The sequence below is a fragment of the Perissodus microlepis genome, chromosome 14, assembly GCF_051167445.1.
Source record: "Perissodus microlepis isolate ML-2025 ecotype Zambia chromosome 14, ASM5116744v1, whole genome shotgun sequence".
Lineage (NCBI taxonomy): Eukaryota > Metazoa > Chordata > Actinopteri > Cichliformes > Cichlidae > Perissodus > Perissodus microlepis.
In genome coordinates, this window is record NC_140474.1 from 4,961,546 (window position 1) to 4,981,475 (window position 19,930).

General features: G+C 42.7%; 1 protein-coding gene across 1 annotated transcript; it reads left to right on the forward strand.

The window, feature by feature from the left end:
• Positions 1-228: 228 nt before the first annotated feature.
• LOC146373253 (pannexin-1-like) lies at positions 229-18,958 on the forward strand. The gene is made up of 8 exons (XM_084951821.1): positions 229-3,888; positions 8,644-8,843; positions 9,963-10,078; positions 11,678-11,865; positions 12,051-12,329; positions 12,711-12,933; positions 13,927-14,125; positions 14,666-18,958. The coding sequence occupies exons 2-8, from the start codon at positions 8,663-8,665 to the stop codon at positions 14,743-14,745; spliced, it is 1,266 nt and encodes a 421-aa protein (XP_084807947.1). The 5' UTR covers positions 229-3,888; positions 8,644-8,662; the 3' UTR covers positions 14,746-18,958.
• Positions 18,959-19,930: the final 972 nt, after the last annotated feature.

The window sequence follows — 19,930 nt, forward strand, 5'->3', positions numbered from 1 at the left end:
TTATTTTGCTTTGTTGAATTTCAGATTCCAATAAATTATAATCGTATTATTACTAAATATGTGTGTTTAAATTATTATTTTATTATTGTTTACCTTAGTAAGGTCAATGTCTTGATACGTTACATTGTATTGCACTAAGCTATTTAAAAAAAATCGGTTTCCTGTGTGGTTTTAGGACTTTTCCACCTTTTGGGATTAATAAAGTGTTAGTTATCAAAAACGTTATATCGATAGTCACTGAAAGAGAGCGGACAGTTGAGGGTTTCTTTTTCCCCCCAGCTTCTCGGTTATGTTTTCTAGTGTAACATCCTCCCATTTCCGGCGCATTTGTGCCCATTTCACTGCAACTTGACGCAGCTGGAGAAGTTTGGGAGGACCGCGGAGGGCAGAACGAGAATCCCCAGAATTCATAGCGATAGACCAACATCAATATGACTTCAAAATGGTTTTCGTTCTGACGCCCCAAATATTTCCAGAGCAGAACAGCTCATCTCAGATGGCCACACTTCAGAAGAGGCGCAGGCGCGAACCGGGAGCCTGACGCAGGCACAGGATCCCGGCCGCTCCTCATCACTCTTCTCCACACTTCAGCTTGAAGAGCTGCTTGTTGTTGCGTTTCTATGAATCAGTGTTTTTCCTCTTTGCCACAGAGCTGCTGCATGCTGCGCAGATCCACAGTCACGCCGCCCTGGAGGATGCTCCCTTTACGGGCTCCAATCTGAGCCGGAAATCCCAGCTCGCAGAAACAACAAATCGTGCCGGGGAGGAGGGAAACTCCAGGGTTGATTAAGACTTTTATAATATCATCATTTCTCTAAATGAATATCGTGACCAAAATAATTAACTTTGCTGACGCTACTGGATACCTAATATAGAAAATTTGTCGAGGAAAAGAAAAAGAAAGGACGACAGATGGCGGTACAGGTGATACTCAGTCACCTGTGTGTCTCTTTTGTTGGCAAATTAATCGCTCTGAAAGCTGAAGAGAGAGTTTGTGGCCACAGCTCTACAACAGATAGACAAAAAGAGCAATTACACGATTTTTAACACGATATTATAATTTTAACTAGTAAAATAGCAACAACCCAGCATTTAAACTGTGCCACAGCCTTCATCTGAAGGCTCCCTGAGTGCAAACATTTGGGACCAGTCACCATGTTTGAACACTAATTTTTAAAGTTATGTTCAAGCTACACATGAACCCATCACAAACACACTGAGTACTTCCATTCAAAGCGCAGACACAGATGAAGGCAATCATGACAGACTTTTTAAATAGAAAATGGGAAACAATAGGGAAGTCGAACTCTTTTATTAATATCTTTATATTCAAGAATCAAAGGGATTAAAATAAAACACCAAATTTACTGAATCAAAACACAAGCTGCAACGATTCAAGCAGAGAAAGTGTGTTTTAATTTAATTCTATTCAATTTTATTTATATAGCTCCAAATCACAACAGCAGTCACCTTAAAGTGCTTTATATTGTAAGGTAGTCCGTACAATAATACATACAGAGAAAAATCCAACAATCATATGACCCTCTATGAGCAAGCACTTTGGCGACAGTGGGAAGGAAAAACTCCCACCCAGGCTCAGGGAGGGGCGGGGCCATCTGCTGCGCCTGGTTGGGTGAGAAAAGGAAGACGGGATAAAGACATGCTGTGTTTTAATGACCGGGCTGCTCTGTGATTAGCTCCTGTGAGGGACCCAAGCAGTGAGGCTCAAGGACAAAGTGTGGAAGCTAATTAGATTTTAATCAGATAGAAGAGTTATGAGAAAAATTCCCCAAACTATGAAGAAAAGTAGTTGTTAAGTGAACAGGGTTAAAAATGAGGTCAACCAAACACAAAGGAGGGGAAGCTTACACAGCAACTGTATATAAACCTGAACAAATGGACATATTAAATTAACAGATAATAAAACATGTGTTCCTTTATATCATATTTATTACAACCAGAACATTTTTATTACAACTCGTTAACTGCAGATCCTCTGCAGGGTTTTCCTTCCCAGATCCTCTGCAGTTAACGAGTTTTTTGGAGCTCGGAGAAAACATACAAAGTAAATATGATTGTTTTAATTAAATGTGTGCACTCCTCCTAGAAAACTGAATATATTATATGAAAACCAAAAAATGCCTTTAGTTATATCAGTGTTCAAATAAAAAGTCATAATGGATTTTAAACTGTGTGCAGCAGTAAGTATAGTTTCCTAACATCACGTGTATATAAAGATGTGTGTATATGATTTTGTGTAACAGCAGCAGGAATAAGTTTGGTGCTGAAGTGTCTTCACTGTGCCGAGACTCTGTGCTGCCGTCCTGATGTCAGAGGAGAGGTGTTAGTCGCTGTTCTGAGAGCAGCAGCATCTCCCAGGTTTCCAGCGGTTTGTGAATGTCTCCTGTAAAGCTTTGTTTCTGGTTTGTGCGCAGCCATGGTTGTGAGCTGACATACTTACTGGGCCAAATCATCCAATGGGAGCCTTGCGCAGGGGCCCACCCAAGAGCTGAGAAACAAGCAAGCAAATAAATGAAGAACTAGAATATTATTTCCTGAAACCTTTAAGCTTGAAAGTGTATAAAAAAAATAGGTAGAGTGCAACAAAATAATTCATGTTTCCACTGCACTGCCAAGGCCGTTAGTCTCCACCAAACTGAACTTAGTGTGAAGCTACAGTCCTTCCAAAATGAGTCACAGAAGCAGGAGCTGTTTTAGCAAATGAAAGGAAACAAGAGGAGAGAAAGGCCGACTGACCCACTATTGAAGCAGCAGCTCACGATGCATCACACTTATGGAAAAAAGCTTAATTTTCCATCTGATATCAGCTACTTTAAAGCTTTTACTGAAGATATTTTTGTGCCCTAAATTTTTGTAGGTGAGGTGCTCTGATTTATGTACTCATACATTCTACGTGTAATTATTGATGAAGGGGTGGAAAAAAATGAATAAACTCGGTGAGGGCTCATCAAACTTTGTACATTTGTGTCATGTACATCAGTCCTGCTGGGTGTCCGTGTCTTAATCAGCAGCAGCAGGCCTGCAATTTAAAATGTAGTCTTTCACACTTCTTACTGAAGCAAACTGAAGCTCATTCTGCTCTCTTTTCATTAAAAACAACTTGACCTCTGACCTGGACCTTTGTAACAGCTCTGGTCTGTATGCCTGCTGAGCATGCAGGGACTGTCTACAAAGTCCAGCACTCAAATACATCACAGATGGCTGCCCCAGCCTACTTCTTGATCAGTGCTTGCTCATAAGGGGTCATTTGATTGTAGCGTGTTCTCTGTATTATTGTAGGGTCTTTACCTTCATTATAAAGCACCTTGAGGCGACTGTTGAATGAATATCTTAAGAATCAACCAATAAACACAGTTTTAGTCATTTGCATGACTTCTGGAAACAGACAGCAGACTACCCTCAGTTTCACGATCCCTCTGAGAGTGTATAAAAGTTAGTGCTGTATCCTCTGGATGAGCACCTAACTCTGATGTGTGTAGCCTGCAATAAATTTAAGATCAGTGACTATTTATATTTCAGATAAAATACATTTTTAAAAAAAGAGAAAGAAAGAAGATTTTTCAGCAGAGTTTGCTCGCCGTTTGACTCCCGAGCTACAAGTTACAAAATCCCGCGCTGCACTTGAAGGCAGCAAGAGATCGGAAAATTCTGAGCCAACCGTGAAGGCATCATGAAGACGAACGGAAGGAGTTTTGAGTCTTACAGGAAGAGGATTGATTTCGAAAGTTGTTTTGTTCTATCTGTTGAATGCCTGGCGGCCACACCGCCGAGCAGCTGCGCTGGAAAGCACCTGAAGTGATCCCCGCTGCACACAGCCTCCACCGCGGCCATGACGCTTTGATACACACCTGACGGAAGCAGCAGCAGGTAAGCGCGGGTTTATGATGTGTGCCAGCTTTGAGTAAATCACAGCTTCGTTAAAAGTCACTCTACCGTCTGTTTATGCTGCTTCATCGCTATTAGCCACCCCAGCCGTCGGGGGTGTCAAACTTGCGACCCGCCGGCCAGAACCGGCCTCTAAAGTATCGTTTTCGGTCCACCGGCGGTTTTTAAAGTGTGAAAGTGGAAGTACAATTATTAATAAGTCCATATTTTTCATTATGGTGATGCATTACAGAGGAGGGAACGTGTCTGGAAGGTTGCAAATATTGTTAGATGGAGACAAACAGGTCAAAAATCATAAAGAGATTTAAAAAAACAACAACAACAGCAACTTTGTTTAGATACAAAAACTCTACATTTAAAGGTTTTCTGTCCTTCCTCTGTGACATTAAATATCTATCTATAGCTTTATAAGGTACACTTTTCCATTTGTTAATTAATAGAAATGTCAGCCAATCACATGGCAGCAGCTCAGTGCATTTAGACATGTAGGACCAGCTGATTTTCAAACAGCATCAGAATGGGGACTTAAAAGTGACTTAAGTGACTTTGAACGTGGCATGGTTGTTGCTACCAGACAGGTGGGTCTGAGTGTTTCAGAGAGTGGTCAGAAAATGAGAAAATATCCAGTGAGCGGCAGTTTTTGGAGTAAAGTGGTGTCGCTGATGGCAGAGGAGAATGGTTGGATTGCTTTGAGCTGATATGGAGGTAACAGTAACTCAAACAACAGACACGTGCTACAGCCAAGATAACACAGAAGCACATCTCTGAATCCACGGCGCGTCAGAGCGCGCGGCAGATGGGCTGCAGGGCCAGTCCACAACCACTGAGTGTTTTCGGTGCATCGCTGTTGCTTCAGTTTCCTGTTCTCAGCTAAGACGACAGCTCACACGGGGAACCAATGTTAAACAACAGAAGCTTGGAAGAAGTGAGTGTCAGTTTCTGCTGTGGGTTTCAGATGGTCGGGTCAGAATTTGGCATAAAGAACAGTATGGATCCTGCCTTGTGTCAGCTGTTCAGGCTGCTGCTGGTGTGATGGTGTGGGGGATATTTTCTTGGCACCAACTGATCATCACCTAAACACTACAGCCTACCCGAGTGTTGCTGCTGACCACACCCACCCCTTCATGACCACAGTGTTACCTTCTTTTTTCAAGCTCTTAAGACACGAGGCAGGAAACAAACTACAACCTCATTTGTATTTTTTAAAAAGTGCCATGGAGATTGACATGAGGTTTTGTAACACTGTCATTAACGTCAGGTATATTTAGCCTGATAAAACTTACTTCCCAAGTACAACAATTCATGACAAATTGAAGAACTCTTCTTGTATTTTCTAATTCTGTTTCTTTAAGCTTTAAAACCTTTGGAGGGACGTGTGTTGTTATGCAGTCGTCTTTCCCACTTCAGATCAGGTCGGGTCTCCTGAACTAAAACATGTTTGACGCTCAGGAGTTGCGTAGTCAGCCCATCTTTGAGAATAATGAAGACTTTGCATTAAAAATGAAGGAAAAAAACAAGTAAAGCAAACAAAGCAGGCCGATGATGTCGTGGGAAGATGATCACGAGGGGTTTTGAAATCCTTCTTTATTAAAATCCGGCTTCACTTTACTCCACGAGTCTGAGGTTGCACAGCTGAGGAGCAGCGGCGCTGGTGGCTGAAGTGGCCGGTACCTCATGACTCATAGTGACTAATCTTAATCTTTGTTCATGACATGACGCTGTGGATAATAACCCGTGAGGCTCCAGGCTTTAACAGAAGGTGATTTTAAAGAGCTCTGTGCTGTTATGTTAATGACTACAGAGCAAATGTTCTCAGCTTAACCAGACTTTCAAGAAATGCTCATGATGAATATTTAGATCAGGAGGGAAACTGTGGATGTAAGAAGGACTGGCACACACGGTGAAGACAAAGAGGCTGTGTTGCTTTACTTAACAGAGGCCTGTGTGTTTTCCTGCTATTTTTGACCCTTTGACAAGTGAAATTGTGTGCGAGCTTCAGTTTATTAAGAGGAAATTGTTGAAATATTTGTTCAGTAGAGCAAAATGAAACCAATATCCCTGTAGAGCAGTTTGCTTTGCAGACAGAACTCGTACCAAACGCACTACAAGATCCAGAAAACGTCTGCTGTCACCGTGAATCGTGGAGGAAAACATCGACATGACTGTCGGTGTCTCTGAGTGCCGGCTTTAAGAGCTGAGCATGAAAACACTGCTGAGGGTCTGAAGTGATGCTCACAGCTGAGCCTCGTTCCATAAACATGTTGAATTTACGCCGAAGGTCACTCGGAGTGGCACAGCCCGACGGTTTCAGCCTGTTTAATGCTTTTCTACAGTTAATAAAATAAAAAATAAAGGTGCCCAAAGATGGAAGATTGAGTTCAGAGGGTCGGCCTCAATAAAGCCCTGTCCAGCAGTTTCTCACCCTGCACTGGATCCCCTCAGGGATCGATCGTCAGAGCCGTCATGGACCAGGAGTTGTCTTAAAGTATGCTGGCAGCTCGCTGATTATGAGTTTTCTGCAGGAAGTGGAGCAGGAACGTGGCCTGACCTTCACTAAGTGGTGTGAGCGGTTTTTCCTCCAAAGACCAAAGAAATGTCCAGTGAGGAGGCTCCTTCATCCTCTCCCTGCGCCCATTTCGGTTCATGTGAACCAGCAGCTCTAAATAATCAAGACAAGAAGTCAAAGTTTGATTTAAATACAGACACTTTAGATAAAACGGTAGATCAGCTGTGGTTTACCTTTCATTTTTAGCAGATATTCTCAGCACTGCAGATGGAGCGTGTCCTTTCTGTCTGTGATGATTTTCTTTTCCCATAGATTATCCCAACTTTAATCTCTGTGACTTCGAGTAATAATAGAATTTACACAAATTATCTGAAGGCATGAATCTGAATCTGCTACATGATTGGCTAATTTGCACGAATACACATGGAGCCGTGATCCTAATAAAGTGCTCACGGAGTGATCACTAACAAACAGGAGAAAGTGGAGTTAAAGAAAGCTGCTGTTGGTGAGCAAAACCTCATTATAGAATCTGGAATTTCTAATTAAAGACTAGGGCTGCCACAAACGATTATTTTGATAGTCGACTAGTCACCGATTAATTTTGCGATTAGTCGACTAATCAGATCATCATCCATTGGACGTAAAACTACAGCTTATTGCACCAGCAGCATCTGCTCTTATATAACTATCATTAGCTTACAGCTTTAAGTGTTTAAGGTGCTAACTAACTAAAAATAAAGACAAGATGATAGTTTATTAAATTTTAATGAAATTTGCAGATTGTTTCGGTGAAGTTTAATAAACTCAGCCGTCTGCTCCTTGATATCTAACATATAACGGGACACCGGAGTAAATTTCGGAGCATCTCACACTTCTGATAATCAGCTGTCTGCCTGACGTTTATTCAGCTGTGTAAAAACTATAACTTTGATCTCAGCCAAACCGATTTACTCAGGAACAAATAAAATACTAAAAAAAGCCAAACAATAAAATATTTAAGTTATCTAAGTGACTTATATATGTTTAACCTGAGTAGCGAAAGACGGAGGTGGGTTTGAAGCCGGGAGTCCGGTGTTCTCACGACTCTAGTGAGCCTTGCCCCGGCTAGCTATCGAGCTAGTGGGTAACAGAGTCGGAGCGCTTTTGAAAATATGTGGTGTCTTGATAAACTGAGCAGATATTTGAGGTTTACACAGCTACATTCTCGCCTGAAAATATGTTAAACGTTTATTTTGTGACCCAGAAAGAATAATAAGAGTAACATTAAAACTAACTAGCTGCCGCCATTGTTGGAAACTGAGCTGGGCTGCGCTATGAATTCTGGGACAGAGCTACTTCTTCTTCTTCGGGGTTTAACGGCAGCTGGCATCTTTGTACACGCAGTGCTGCCATCTTCTGTTTCAGTCCGTTATTACACTCTTAAATCCTACTACGTATTCCTGCGTCTTTTGTGATCTTACAAAGCTTCAAACGATGCGTCGACTATTAAATTAGTCGTCGACGATTTTGATAGTCGACGTAATCGTGACTAGTCGACTAATCGTGGCAGCCCTATTAAAGACTAATACAGGTTATTATGTTAGTGCATTATTTAATTATGGCTGCGTTAGAGCGATATTAGGCAGCGAGCTGGGAAATTAAGTAGCTGCTGTAACAGGACACGTTCACCTCGTGTGCTGCTTTGCATCGCTCACATTAAATTTGCCTGGCAAAAAGGCGACGGGAACTCGGGGAACATGTCAGAGCCGTGCAAACTCAGTTTAATATAATATATAAAGGCCATTTTCACAGTTACAGGCCCTCGAGGTGCACAGGTGTGGGTTGAAATTTGACAGTTTTTAATTCGTAGTTTCGAAGCATGTTTCACACCCTCGTAACTTCAGAAGTACAACAGATAGCCACATAAAAACAAGCCCACGCTCAGCGTCTCAGTGTAAAGCCAAAAATATTTTGTTTCGAGCATATTTTTCTGTAACCAACTTTGATCATTAATATCACAGGATATGTCAAAGTTTCTGAATATCTGCTGTATTTCTAAAGACATTAGTGCCCAAAAATACTGCAAAACATTTGTTAAAATGCATCAGATTTAAGCCAAACGTATTCATAGTATGAAGGTAACTTTGATCAGCTGGAAACTTTGATCAGATCTGATTGATTTTTAATGTGACGCATTCGTATTACCTCTGTGAGACGTGCTAACGGAGATGCTTGTTGATTTGTGTCAACAGGTAAGAGCAGAGCATAGACATGGCCATTGCACACGTGGCTACGGAGTACGTGTTCAGCGATTTTCTGCTGAAGGACCCGAACCAGGCTCGATACCGCAACGTTCGAACGGAGCTCGCCGTGGACAAGATCGTGACCTGCGTGGCCGTGGGCCTTCCCCTCCTCCTCATCTCTCTGGCCTTCGCTCAGGAGGTCTCAGTCGGTGAGTGAAGCCGGGGAACGAGCAAAGTTGGCTCCATGACGCAGGTGACTGTGTGATAGTTAAATGTTAGGTGGTAATCTCATGAAGAAGAGTTCATCAGAAGTCACAGAATCCAGCCTGAATAGCCTTTAAGAGACTCCAGCTGCACATCTGTACGCACCACTGTCATATTTCTAATCATAGAATCATTTTTGTCAGTTTTCTTCTCCTAAAGCTTTTCATTTATTGATTTTCTGTAATTTTCCGCTTCTAATCACTGCCCCGTGATGTTTTTCAGTGCGTGTCGGCTAACAGACGGTTCTACCCTTTTCATAAATATCTTCTCATTAAAACACTTCCATTTCCTCTGACGCTGCTTCTGCTTACATGTGGCCGTTTTTCTGTCCTCGCTTTTTGTTTTTACCTGCAGTTTTTCTTCCATGCTGCTCTTAAATTGTGTCTGTACTTTGGTGGCAGATGCAGAAATTCTGTTCATAGATAAAGGAAACGGCACAGGTGTGATAAACACAGACAGATTGGTTTATAAAAAGATTTCCTGTATAAAATATGAGATCAGTTGGGCTTTTTAGCCTCTCGGGTAGCTTAGTTCCTCGGATCTTGTCTGTGTGGGTCCAAAGTGGTCTAAAGATCTGAACTTGGAACCAGTCCACATGTCTACGTGTCCATCGGGAAGATGCTAAACTCCAGGTGTGTTTGAATTTGTCTTATAGCAGCATGAAAACACAAGTTTCAGACAAACAACAAATGAATGTTTAAAAAAGATGAAAGAACCTACAGAACGCCTTTTATTCATCGCCTGGCATTTCTGACAGAACGTCTCCTGAACCAACCAGCTGGCGTCTCTAACGCTGTGTGACTGATGTTTTCTTCAATTTTATTCACAGTCGTGTTTAAAAAGCCTTACAGTCTTAACTCGAACCTGTACGAGTCCAGTCTGGGTCACTTCATTCTGTGAGAAATCTTTCTAAGAAATCCACTCAACCACAGACAGATCTGGTCTTGCAAGAATCCTGATCTGTTTCCAGGAAGTAGACTGTGGACTGAAGGTTATGCCGTGTCACTCGTGTTGATTCTGACCCTGCTGCTGGGGCTTATTTCATGTCTCCATGTTTCTCTCAGGTACTCAGATCAGCTGCTTTGCTCCGACTAACTTCTCATGGAGGCAGGCAGCTTATGTGGACTCCTTCTGCTGGGCGGCCGTGCACACACAGACTCTACCTCTGTGGCTGCACAAGGTACACACACACACAGTGCTACAGTTACTGAAAAGGTGTAAGCCATCTTAATCTCACTGTGTTTGATTCAGAGTGAAGGGAAAGCTTTCTGGCGTTCACAGGCAGCCTCGGGTTTGAGATTTCAGGGTGTGGTTCGGATATTTTTAGTAGGGTGCATTCTGAGGACTGTAATGGGCGTGCATGTTTCCTTACATACCTACAACGATCTTTCTATAATGACACCGGATAAACCTGCACAAGAAATCTGACGATCAAACAGCTGATTGTGCACAAAAGCACAGTTAACCCTCAGAGCTTTGCTTTCTGCCTTTCAGCTCCTTCTGTCAGGTTTCAAACGTGAGTCTGCTCTACCAGTCCTCTTCATGGTTCAGGTTTTTGTCGTTAATGAGAAAGGGCATACCCATATCTTTCTTTTGTTATGATTCACCCCTTTTTTTTGGGGGGGGGGGGGGGGGGGGGTTGTGGTTCTTATGTCACTCAGTCTGTAGTTGGTTTCATTTCTAAGTACAATCCACTGGAGTCTGGAGCCTAATCACAGAGAGAAGCTTAGATTCAAATCAAACTATCGGTTCGCCTTCACAGTTTCAGTCTTGGCTCATTCCCGCTCTAAATCTGCTGATTTCTTTTTGTTTTTCATTTAACAATGTTTGTTTGTTTGTTTGTTTTTTAAAATAGAGAGTTGATATTAAGTGAGTGTGATCGCCGTGGGAAACTTTGTTTCCACCCTTTTTAATTCACCTTATTTTTGGAGACTACGTGGAGGCATCCACATAAAATTGTCACGTCTTTAAAAGGCCACATTTTACACCCAATCCAAGTGATCTGTCTGTGATCTGTCTGTCATAGTTTCAATAGCAAACTGGAACCGTATTAATATCTGTCACATAAAGAACAGAAACAAGCTGACACTCAATATAAGAGCATCAATAAACAAAAAGGCGAGTTTTGAGAAGTCTCTTAAATGTTTCATAAAAAGGTCGATGTGAAGCTCAGAGCCTTCAGCCCACAGTGAAGGCTCTGAGCCCAGAGGCGTGGAGGTTGGGCGAGGGATAGAAAGCAGACCCGTGGTTGGGTGCAGCAGGTCAGAGGGGTGCTGAGGGGTCAGTGGAGATTTATGAGGGTGGGGGTGATATGTGCCCAGATCTAAGAGCCTGTTAGAAGGTGAAGGTTTGGACAGAGTGGAGATCTTTCAGGGCTTTGGTGGAAATCCCACTGCAGTAATCGGGCCGGGTGGCCGAGGGTCTCTGCTACAGAGCCAGAGAGAAGAGATGTTCATTTAAGTTTATTCACTATCTGTTTAATTTCTTAAAGCACTTGTAAACTTTATGGTTTATGATGTGAGATACTACTCCACAGTAAGACGGAGAACTGAACACACACACACTCTCTCATTTCTCTATGAAAGTGAAACTGTTATCTCTGTCTGTTTCATCAGGCATTAGTTTATCAATGCAAACACCAGCATAACAGCAGCCTCGGTGTCAGCTGTCCACACCTTTCTTTTATCAGCAGTCATATTTGTGGAAACGTCACCGCTAATATGATTGTTTATGTCTTATTTAAAGCTCTGCTGCCTCCTCTCCTGTGTCCTCTCTCCAGTTCTTTCCTTACATCCTGCTGCTGGTGGCCGTGCTCATGTACGCCCCGGCGTTGTTCTGGAGATTTTGCGCTGCGCCGCTCCTGCAGTCTGACCTCGCCTTCATCATGGAGGAGCTGGACCGCTGTTATAACCGCGCCGTCACTCTGGCCAAACGGATGGCGACAGCGGAGCAGCCGTCCGCTGACAGGTACAGCGTTTTACAGCCAACAGGGTGGGAAGGATGCACTTCATTGTTTGGGAACATGGCAAAAAGCTTCCAATCAGTGGAATAACTGTTGCATCCACTGGTCTGTCTGTGTGTTTACCAGCAAATCCATAAAGAACCAGCACAACCTCACTTTAATCTGCTCTTTCTACCCTTTCTTCCCACAGCGATCCCACCGAGGGCTGCTTCCATTACCCAATGGTGGAGAAGTTTTTGATGACCAAGCGCTGCTCGCGGAAGCTGATCATTTACTACCTCCTGTGCCGCGTTCTGACTCTGCTCACCCTGCTCTGCGCCTGCGTCTGCCTGGGCTACTACCTCCGCCTGGCCTCCACTACAGATGACTTTGGCTGCAAGCTGCGTGTCGGCCTGCTCGAGTCAGACACCGGCGTCCCCGACAGGGTGCAGTGTAAGCTCATCGCCGTGGGAGTCTTCTCCTTGCTGAGGTATTTTCCTGAGCTTTGCATTGAAGAGTTGATGCATCAAAAATCTGAATAAGCTTCGATTTGTGCTTTACAAACAAGTTTACCTGTGGTGCAATGATTAGATCTGAACTCTTTGGCGTTCGAGAATAGTAAAAACTGAAATTCATTAAACTGGGAATGGCAGACTGCAGGTACCAGGCAGGGGGTTAAAAAAAAAAGTGGCATAAATTGCAGTTCCTCTAACGCCCACTAGAGGCTGGCTCCAAAAAGTGAGTCAGTCTCCAAAAGACACATTTTTGACACATTTCATTGGATAAAAAGAGGTTTTTTTGTTGCCATTATGCCAGTAGGTTGGTCTTTTGGGATACTTAAGGCCTCCATCTCTCTGATTACTCTTCTCAGCTTCGTAAACTTGATCGTCTTCGCCACGTTGATTCCAGTTGTGATCTACGCCAGTCTGCGTCCCCTCTACTGCTATGACCACGCCCACTTCCTGGAAACCTACCAATCACTGCCCACTGTGAGCGTCCTGCCCAAACCCGGTGGCCAATGTGACGATCTCTCGCTCTACCTGCTCCTACTGGAGGAGAACATCAGTGAACTGAAATCCTACAAATATATGAAGGTGTGTATTTTAAAGCATCAGAAATGACAAACGGCCGAACTTTGTCAGCATTGAAAACATTTTGGTCGGTGTTTAAGTGAAGTTGTTTGACCATAAAATCAAATCATTCATACATGAGAAACCAGATCCTTCTGTTGTGTTTGGAATAGTTACGTTGACCCGATTTCCCTCTTTATGTCCCATTCTCCCATTTCATGTGTTGTGATAAAATCCCACATTCTGATTGGCTTAAATAGATGTTGCACAAGAAACTCGGGGCTAAAAAAAGGCATCGTGGCTCTCTGAATATGTGAGCATATGAATGAGAGCATGAAACCAAACTTCATCCTTTTATGCCTGTTAGAAGAAAACAAAGTGCTTATGACTCCTTCACATGTTAAATGCCAAACCTCTCCCAGTCTACCCTTCATTGTCAGAAACTGTCCCACATAAGCAGTTTTTGTCCTTCATGTGGTTTGGTAACTCTAATACTGGGAAAAAATATCTCAGAAAGTTGTTTCAGTTCATCTCGATGGAACATTTTCAGTGTGAGAAGCGTTTTGATCACTGAGTCTCAGCAGACCTCATAAACAGTATTATAAGAGTGTGACTTTTATCATCCACAGTGCCGAGATCCATTCCCTGTGAATAGCCCACATGACCACTGACCATTTATGATGATGCTCTCGTGGTTCATTGTTATGTAATCGCACTGGTTTCTATGGTTACGCAACGTTAGTGTTTATAAGGTTGTGGAAACGTGCGGCCAGTTGAGGCGCGGATGAGTGAGGACACATTTCTCCCACTGAAAGCGTTGTGCAGGTCCAGAGAATCAACTTTGTGGTTATTGGACATGCATGAACACATAGAAAAGTACTGCAAACTGAATTGGAGGCACATTTTTGCCACTTGTGTTGTTTTGTTGTGGTGTTCCTGCAGCCCTGCCGGGTTTAAATAAAGCATGTCTTAGTATCCTACATGGTGCATTTCTTCCCTGACGATTTCTGGCCGTAGGTGTTGGAGATGTTGAGGAGACGAGGCGAGCACGCCGGAGAAAGCTTCGACCCCATGGGCCTGCTGCAAAATCTCTGCCTGGTGAAGATGGACAACGTAGATGGGTTGAAACCCACCGGTGCTTCAGCGATGCCTGATAACGACGAGGGTCCAAACTCGTCCAAAGAAAACGGCAACAAGACGGAAACGGAGATGAAAGGTGAGAAAAGAAACAGCTTTGAAATCTCACTGGAAGGAGTGGGTGCTCTCGTAAGGATGTGGATGATAAAGTATAATCTGACATCACAGTGGTGTTTATTTACCGGAGGGACAGACAAGCGACAGACTGCAGGTTTCTGAGGAGATGATGGTTCAACCAGCAGAACCAGTTCCCTGCGATTCCAGAATATGAATAACAGCTGCAGTTTCAAGGCTTCAGCCTCAGGTTTAATATTAAAGTTGTTACAAATCTGGAAGAATAAGTTCCCACTTGAGCCCTTCGGAATCTGGCAGAGAAATCTGATATTCTTCAATGACCCAGGCAGTGCCTGATCTTTTATTAAATACTAAATTGTAAGTTGTGAACAGTTGACGCAGCATTTTGATAGACTTTGAATTAAAAGACGTTCGGTGTCGATTTATATAAAACCCAAAGTGTTTTATATGTTGGGAAACACTGTGAACTCTGTTTTTACAAACCTCTACAGACAGGTTTGTAGGTCCATTTCAGTAACAGACGGGCTTATTTGTGTGTTTTTAGAGCTCAGACCTCTGCTGAAAGAGAACAGCGATGCAGCAGGAAGCGGCGACGGAGGCGTTCTCCGACAGAGACCGATGTGATGATTCAGCGTGGGATTAACAAACTCAGACTTTAAATCGTTTTCTTCCGAGGAGAGAGGATGGAGAGTTAGTTTTTTGTCTGTCCGGTACATCGTGGAATAATGGCAGGACGCTGGAGGATGATTGGCTAAAACTCCCGATGGTACTGATTTCGACTTCCTCTGAATTTTTTTTTAAGGACAATTTCAAACACTACAATCCTGAAAGCTTAACTTGGATTTTTACATTTTCTGACACACAATCACTGAATATGGAGCTCCTGAAAGGCTGCACTGGGAACATCTTTCCTCCTGACGATGCTTTTATATTCCCGCTGTCGTGTTTTGGTCCAGCCTTCGTGTATTATGTAATGTATGCATTGCTCATTTACACAGCCACTTCCCGAATGCAGAACTTTATAAAAACATCTGTTTATAAAAACACTGTGACCCGGTTCCACCTCTGCTGCCTCGGTCGCCCTTATCCACTCCCTGTGAGAATCTAGCTTCCTGCAGGGTCGTTCGTTAGGATTTTTATGCATAAACAAAGCAGGGAATCAGAGCAATGTAGGGTTGTTTTCTTTCTGTTTTACATTTACGGTTCTCGCTCTATCTGCTGAAAAATCTCCCAGGACTTCATCAATAAGCCAAAAAATAAGCCTGAACAACCTCAATGACAGATTCAGACTTAAAAATATATATGTGTGTGTGTGTGTGTGTGTGTGTGTGTGTGTGTATGTTCTTTTTTTGGCCTTTGCTGTGTCTCAGGGTGTTTACACAGGCTTACTGCATGGACATAGTGTCAGAGTCTGATAAACCTGCGCCTTGGGCCACAAAAACACTTCTAGTTGTCTGTGTGAAAACAGCCTTCAGTGACCTCGGTAAACACTCTCCTGATGACCTTGTGAGCTCAGCTTCAAGGTTCAGGCTATTTTTAATAAAACGTAAAGTTCTTTTTGTAAATTATGATCGTTTATCCTGTTGACTTGTCAGTCTCGAGTCGTGACACAGTCAGTTCTGGTCCTAACTGATCACGTCGTGTTTCAAAAACAGTCGTTTCAGGAGCTCCGTATGGTTCCATGAATATCAGACAAAAGTTTACCTTCCAGTCAGGGTCTCGTTCACGGGTGAGAGAAGAAGGGAGCGTCTGTGGAGACCTGAGCGTGGAATCTTTTCCACCCTCACCGTGACCGAAGTGATGAGCTTTCTCTTCCTTTAGAGACCAGACGAGGCGCTCAGAGGAGAGCCGCTCCTCCTCCTGCCACTAAAACTGCCTTTAAAGTCAATATTGTCAGACTGATTGTTCCTGCGAGCTGCCTTAGTGGGAGAACGAGTTTTTCATGCGATTGTCAATCACATTTCAAGTCAACGTTAGCGCTTTAAAGTAAAATAAAAATGAAAGTGGAATCATTAAAAGGTAGCTAACTCATGAACATGCAGTCCCTGTATTTGTTCAGGGTTTGGCTCCCCAGACTGATTTCCTGCTTAAGAACTGAACGTTTTTCTCATGTGTGGATGTGATTAAACTGTCCTTTGCATGTCAAGCTATAAGAAAAAGAGGTACGACTGCATGAAGCTTGGTTTTGTGTACATATTTTTAAGGTTACGAGGTTTTCTTTGTTTAACATAGACGTAAATAATCCAAAGTCAGGTTTTAGGTTTTATCGCTCTGAGAGAACTCGTGTAAATCTGTCAGATGTTCAAAAGTCTTGATCTGGAAATCAACTCGTCGTGTCTGCTGGGGGATCTCAGGGATAAAATCCTCTCACTGGACTCTGTGTGATCGTCGGTTTTTGTGTTTTTAAAGTGCCTGTGGATCTTTTTTGCATGCATTGATGAAACTTGTTCTCTTCACTCCACACCAGTGACTGTTTTCTGAACTTGTTTGTGTTTTGAATGTCATGGCTGAGTATTATTGGGATTCAGATTTGTGCAATGTGTAAAGAGAGACTTGATGTTGTTAACGTTTCCTGTGTTTCTGGATTTGAAGTGAAAGTTTGTTCATTCGTAAACACGACTGCAGTGGTTAAAACTGACCTCATAAACTGTGTGTGTGGGTCAGGGGCTTGAGCAGATCTATACAATGCTCAAACACATGGTGCTATTTACATCCTTAAACTCGTGCTGTTTGGTGGCCCAATCTGATCTCAGACCAGTAAAGGACAAATGCTGCTGCTGCTTCTTCTTCTTTTTCTTCTTCTTTTTTTTCTTCGTCTTCGTCGTCTTCGTCTTCTTCTTCTTCTTCGTCTTCTTCTTCTTCGTCTTCTTCCTCCCTTTTTAAGGTTAATCTGAGCTGCAGGCAAGATTGTTGAAAAGCTGCGCAGAAAAAGGGAATATTTACTGAGAGAAAGCACACATAAACAAATAATTTGTAATTATACAAAAACTCCTGACAAAAAAAAAAACTGAGGGGAAAGAAGACAAAAAGGAGGTCAGAGCAGGAGAAAAGACAAAGTACAGGGGAGAGCATCATGGAAGCCGTCAGCATCTTAGACCTGTTTCAGCATAACTATGGGAGGTTTCAGGGTCACCTGATCCGAACTGGGAACTGGTTCCACAGAAAGCTGAAGGTTCTGCCTCCTGAAACCACGAGTAAGGTCTGAGAGCAAAGTGCTCCGTTGGTTAATACAATACTACAAAGTCTTTAACATATGTCTGTCATGGCTGTGTGCAGGGAGAGAGGACCCAAAATGCAGGACTCACAAACGCAGAGACAAAAAGTTTAACAGCTTTATTGCTGTGCACAAACTGAACTGGGAATACAAAAAAAACTAGCAAACAGAACAAACAGGGGTGGTATGAAGGTACGATGCGACAGCGAGCAGAGGAAGACGCAGACACTAAATACAAGAGGTTTACAGAGCTAAGCGGAAACAGCTGGGAGACACGGCTGACGCTGATTACACTGACGAGACAGGGAGAGCACAGACCCACAAAGTAAAACAGGAAGTAAACAGACGAGACACAGAACTTAACAGACGCAGACTAATTAGCAGACGTAACATCATGGACAGACAGAGGGAACACAGAAAAGTGGGACCAGGGAAGGCACAGAACAGAAACCTACCAAATGGCAAATCTTAATGGAATAAACAATCAGAATAAACAAGAACGTAATAAAGAAACACAAAACACTGAGTCACCAGACTCAGGACCACGACAATGTCAGGCTGATTTTTCAGATTATTTCAAAGGACTGCAGCGTGAGGACCTCTTAGTATCTCATACTGAACTGGAGATTGTTATTCATGCATTCATTTCATCACGATTGGACTACTGTAATTCACTGTTTACATGTCTAAACAAAAACTCTCTGGAGCGTCTGCAGATTGTCCAAAATGCTGCAGCAAGGCTTCTGACAAAAACATCTGGTAAAGAACCAAAAGAACTGGTAGTTGACTTCAGAAGGACGAAGTCCGAGCTGCAGCCTGTCAGCATCAACGGGGAGTGCGTGGAAAGGGTCTCCAGTTTCAAGTTTCTGGGTGTGCACATAGACACAGACCTCCAATGGAGCTCTAACACCTCTGCGGTCTTAAAGAAGGCCCAACAGCGTCTCCACTTTCTGAGAATCCTCAGAAAAATGGACCCGAAGAAGGAGCTGCTGACCGTCTTCTACTGCTGCTCCATTGAAAGTGTGCTGACATATTGCATCGGTGTGTGGTTCTCCAGCTGCACCACAGCACACAGAAAGGCACTCCAGAGGGTCATCAACATGGCCCAAAAAATCATTGGACATCCTCTTCCCTCCCTGAAGGACCTGTACAGCACTCGCTGTCTCAAGAGGGCACGCAGCATCCTACGGGACTGCACACACCCAGGACACCGGGTGTTTAAGCTGCTGCCGTCTGGCAGGAGGTTCAGGCTGCTGAGGTCCCGAACAAATAGACTCAAGGACAGCTTTTACAACAGGGCAATAGCCCTGATCAATGTAAATAGCTGACCTGACTGGATACCTCCCTGGACTTTTTTAGGGGGGAGGTAACAATGTTTAAAACAATAACAATAATATTTATATTTATAACAAGGTGCAATAATAATTAATGTGCAATAATAACAGTGTGCATAACACATACACTTCTTCTTCTTTTTTATACTAAGTTAAAAACTATACTGTGTTGTGTTGTTTGTTGCGTTGTGATGTGTCGTAGTGCCGACGTAGGACAGTTTTTCCAATTTCATTGTACTACTGTACTATGTATGACTGTGCAATGACAATAAAGAGTTATCTTATCTTATCTTATCGAAATACTCTCATGTAACACCATTGCTTATACAGCTGCACTGGCTCCCCGTTGAATTCAGAGTCCATTTTAAGATTCTGGTTCTGACATTTAAGGCTCTTCAAGAACAAGCACCAGCGTACATCATTGAACTTTTACAGCCCTATGCCCCTAGTAGGTCCCTGAGGTCTTGTGATCAGGGCCTACTTGTTATTCAGTATACAAGACTGAAAACCAAGGGTGATAGAGCTTTTGCTACTGTGGCCGCCAGACTGTGGAATTCTCTTCCTCAGAACTTAAGATCTGCAGACTCAGTGATTACTTTTAAAAAACAGCTAAAAACACATCTTTTTAAAATTGCATTTTGTTAACTTTTGACTGTTTTTGTTTTATACCTTGTGAAGCACTTTGTGATCTTTTATCTAGAAATGTGCTATATAAATAAAATTTTACTTACTTACTTACTTACTTACTTACTTACTTACTGTGGGACAGGATCTGTGGGAATTCCAGTAATCCAACATGTCCAACCTTCATGTTTCAACAATATGAGATAAACATGATTCCCATGAATGTGTGTCGTGCTTTTGATATGAGCACCTCTGCTCCATTAACCTCCAGCTTACTCACCAGAACAGATTCAAACTTTTACTAAAAATGGATGTTTTCTTTTATTATTGAAGAGAATAAAATTCAAGAATTAAATAATCTACATTAATATTATATTAATGTGTTATAAGAATAATAATTCAATTCACATCATCTTTAGTTAGCAAGGTGAGGAGCAATATCTCTCCTTCTGTGTACCTCTTGTCTGCTCCAAACTCTTTTAGTCCTGTTACTTTAGAAATGTTTTTACAAGTGTCCTTACCTGAGCTGCTCAAATTAGTCGATTCAATGAAATTGTCCTCCTGCGCTCTCGATGTTTTATCTGGACCTTTGTTTAAAAACGTCTTTCAGTCCATTGGTCCTAGTGTGCTTACAGTT

Excerpts from the sequence above, each read along its gene's own strand:
- LOC146373253 (XM_084951821.1), top strand. The coding sequence starts at position 8,663 with ATGGCCATTGCACACGTGGCTACGGAGTACGTGTTCAGCGATTTTCTG. Across the intron at positions 12,934-13,926 it reads AATCCTACAAATATATGAAG|GTGTTGGAGATGTTGAGGAG; the intron begins GTGTGTATTTTA and ends TTCTGGCCGTAG. Across the intron at positions 14,126-14,665 it reads GACGGAAACGGAGATGAAAG|AGCTCAGACCTCTGCTGAAA; the intron begins GTGAGAAAAGAA and ends GTGTGTTTTTAG.